The sequence below is a fragment of the Cyprinodon variegatus genome, unplaced genomic scaffold (assembly GCF_000732505.1).
Source record: "Cyprinodon variegatus isolate N-32 unplaced genomic scaffold, C_variegatus-1.0 Scaffold237, whole genome shotgun sequence".
Lineage (NCBI taxonomy): Eukaryota > Metazoa > Chordata > Actinopteri > Cyprinodontiformes > Cyprinodontidae > Cyprinodon > Cyprinodon variegatus.
In genome coordinates, this window is record NW_015150690.1 from 832,127 (window position 1) to 835,284 (window position 3,158).

General features: G+C 38.4%; 1 protein-coding gene across 1 annotated transcript in view; it reads left to right on the forward strand.

Annotated features, from left to right (window-relative positions):
- The first annotated feature begins 2,299 nt into the window (after positions 1–2,299).
- rab21 (RAB21, member RAS oncogene family) overlaps positions 2,300–3,158 on the forward strand; it is a 12,073-nt gene continuing 11,214 nt past the window's right edge. Inside the window, exon 1 of the mRNA XM_015381622.1 lies at positions 2,300–2,754. Within this exon, the coding sequence (XP_015237108.1) occupies positions 2,608–2,754 (147 nt within the window). The 5' untranslated portion in view covers positions 2,300–2,607. The remainder of the gene's footprint in view (positions 2,755–3,158) is intronic.

Here is a 3,158-nt window from a genome sequence, read left to right on the forward strand (position 1 = left end):
GAACTTTCATTTCAATGAACAACAACACTGACAGATGGCATCACCGTGGGGATATTATCCTGTAAAATCAGCTCCTTGCTGGTTGATAACAGAGTGTTAGAGGATTTATAGTTTGGGTGACTTTTGCATCTTTTCACACTAGTGGATGTCCCAGAAAATTCATCCTAAACATGGGACATGTCTAGAAGTCGAAAGTTCCTTCTAAGACGGTTCAATTGTTCATCTTAGATCAGGCTTGTAGGAAACAGTTTAAGCAGAAAGTCTCCTTTCTCCTAGAGAGAAAAGGGGCATCATGGGTTTGGTTTGCAAAGCTTCATCTGAATAAAGAAATATGTAAGAAGCTGAGACCAAAGCTATTACCATGTTTTGAGAAACTCAGACTGTGAAGCACGGTGTTGTGGAGTGATGGTCTGGGCTTGGATTGCCATAATTGGGTGGACTTTGCACTCCTTTGTGAAATAAAGCATTCTAGAGGAAGATGGAGACAGTAAAAGCTTTTTTTTTTTCAAACATATCTTGTGTGGTTTAAAAAATATTTGGTGTGCTGAGGTGTCGGTCATCTAGGTTTCAAAGCCCCTGTTACTGAACTGCGCCACCATGTGGATGGGAGGGACTCTACAGGACTACTGTGTCTTTAACTGTGTGTGAAATATTTTCTTTAGGTTTTTTTTTTCTGATCTGTTTTTAAAACGTGTGTTGTTTTGTTCCTATTTTTATGCATTTCCTTCTTTAAAGCTTTTTGTCGAACCGTCTCTATTCGTTTTGGGCATTCATTTCTCTATTTTTAGCTGGGCCTGTTCAGCAATTGATTCATAATTTCTGAGTTCCATTGCACCAATGGGTTCTGTTTGGTTTAAATCACTATGCAAAAATAACCTATTAAATATTTTGGGTAAATAGCAACACTTTAATGTTGCTTTGATTGTTTATAGGTTTTTACAGCAGAAATAAAGTCTACTCTGTTTGAAATAAAAATCTCCCAATAATATTTAACTTTTAACATTGATTTAAATCCTTTTGCTGCTAGATGATGATGTTTTTTGGTGAAACACTGACCTCTTCTGGTTGAGCAGCTACATTGCAAGAAGTTTCCAGGTTGTTTTGTTTCCAGTTTTCCATAAATCCCCCCATGCATTAGTCATGTGGTACCTGTACGATTTTATTATACTTGTAATCAACGCTGTAAGGAAATGTCGCTGCAATAAATTAGGGATTTTAGGATCAAAGTCTGTTAAATTTCATAATCCAAGTGGGAATAAGGAATAAATTGGATAAATATATAGAAATATGATTTTATTCCTGATATTTGAGCATTTATATGTATCTGTTTAAGAGCGAAAAATGAACTACGGAGGAACGAAGAGACGAACGGAGCCTGAACTTCTCCGTTGTTTTCCTCCTTCAGCCTGTTTGTTGTCCCTGAGCCAACGTGAGAAACTCCAGCAGCTTTGACGGCCCTAATCACGTGATACTGCAGAGAGAGATAACAGCGAAGACGTCTCACTCTGGTGGAACTTTTAAACTCTGATTTCAGGAATTTTCTTCTATCAGTTCTGATATTAACTATTCACTTCATGAAGTAGTTATTAAAAATGAGAAATAAATATATTTATAATAAAACTCAGAAAAATAAAAGAAATTGTAGTTTAGAGAGAAGGGGGATCTTACTTTACATAGTAAAGAGTGAAATAGTATAATAAGATGCAACAACATAAATTAAAACATATTTCTATTTTTGGAAGATGTAATGTGACTGAAAAACTATCATAGTTTTGTTGTTTTGGCCAAAATAAAAATAAAAAAAGATAAATATTAAAATAATCGTTATTATTCTCTAATAATCGTCAGATTTGTGGAGTGAAGGACTTATAGTTGAGCTATGAGGTTTTCCACCTGAGCAGCAGATCTCTATATAGCTCATCCAGAGTTACCATCTGCCCCTCAGCTGCTTTTTCCATTAACTTTGCTCACTATTATATCAACTGGTAGAATCAGTAATGACGTCAGCTGGACTCATAAAAATTGGTGGTTAAGAAATTGTTCCACTGAATTTTATTTTTATTATTATTTCTTTTTTGTTATTAAAAATGCATTAAAGTTAGTTGTTTTATTGCAAGAACCTCTATTAGGCGTGAAAGCAAGGAAATTACCTCAGACAAATATATGTATTTTATTTAACATATTAAAAAAATCTTCACACTACATGTATGCGTGAGCTCCATGATCAACACGGCGTAAGAGCAGCACTGACATTTTTCGGAGTGAGTCATCATGTTGAAAATTGACGATCTTGGTTAAAGCTAGCCGGCTAGCTGTTAACGCAGACTGACGCCATTAGTTTACAGCAAAGAAAGCGTAAGAACCGTGAGAAGCGACCCGGTTCCGATTTTAGACCGGTTCTCCTGTCGGTTTGGACCGCTGCTGTTCGCGGTTTGGGCCGTGTGAGCTGTCAGAGAGCCGCTCTTATGATTTTAGCCTAATTTATAAAGTCGGAAGTCGGTTTAAGGTTCGAACTAAGTTAGCATTGTTAGCAGCTCGACAACAAACGTCTCTTTTTTTTCTGGAAATAAAAAGCAAGCGGAGTATTTTCTAAACTAAAGTGAGAAGATGGCAGCAGCGGGGGCGGCCGGGAGCGGCGGCAGAACCTACTCCTTCAAAGTGGTGCTGCTGGGGGAAGGCTGCGTGGGGAAGACGTCGCTGGTGCTGAGATACTGCGAGAACAAATTCAACGACAAACACATCACAACCCTTCAGGTAAACCGAACCGAACCCACCGAACCGGGCTGCTGGGGAACCCAAGCCACCCTTTGGGGGTTAGCAGGGCCGTGGCAGGAGCCCGGGGCGGGGAGGGGGAGGAGGGGGGCGGTCAGGTGGTGTTTATGTTCATCCAGAACCTGGACTGGTTCTGGTTTCACTTCCACAGGAAACATGTCTGGAAGATTTGAATATCATTTCCATTAATTATTTTCATCTGCACACGTTTGCTGAAAGAAGGCGAAGGCCTCCGACTGGGATTACGGATTAGGAATATTTGATATATTCCATTGGGATTAATATCACCAAAAAACACATTTTTATGTAATTCTGAACTTAAAGTATTTTCTTTTTAAACCTTTATAGGACACTCTGTGAAATACTTTGAAAATTACAAGCCAATA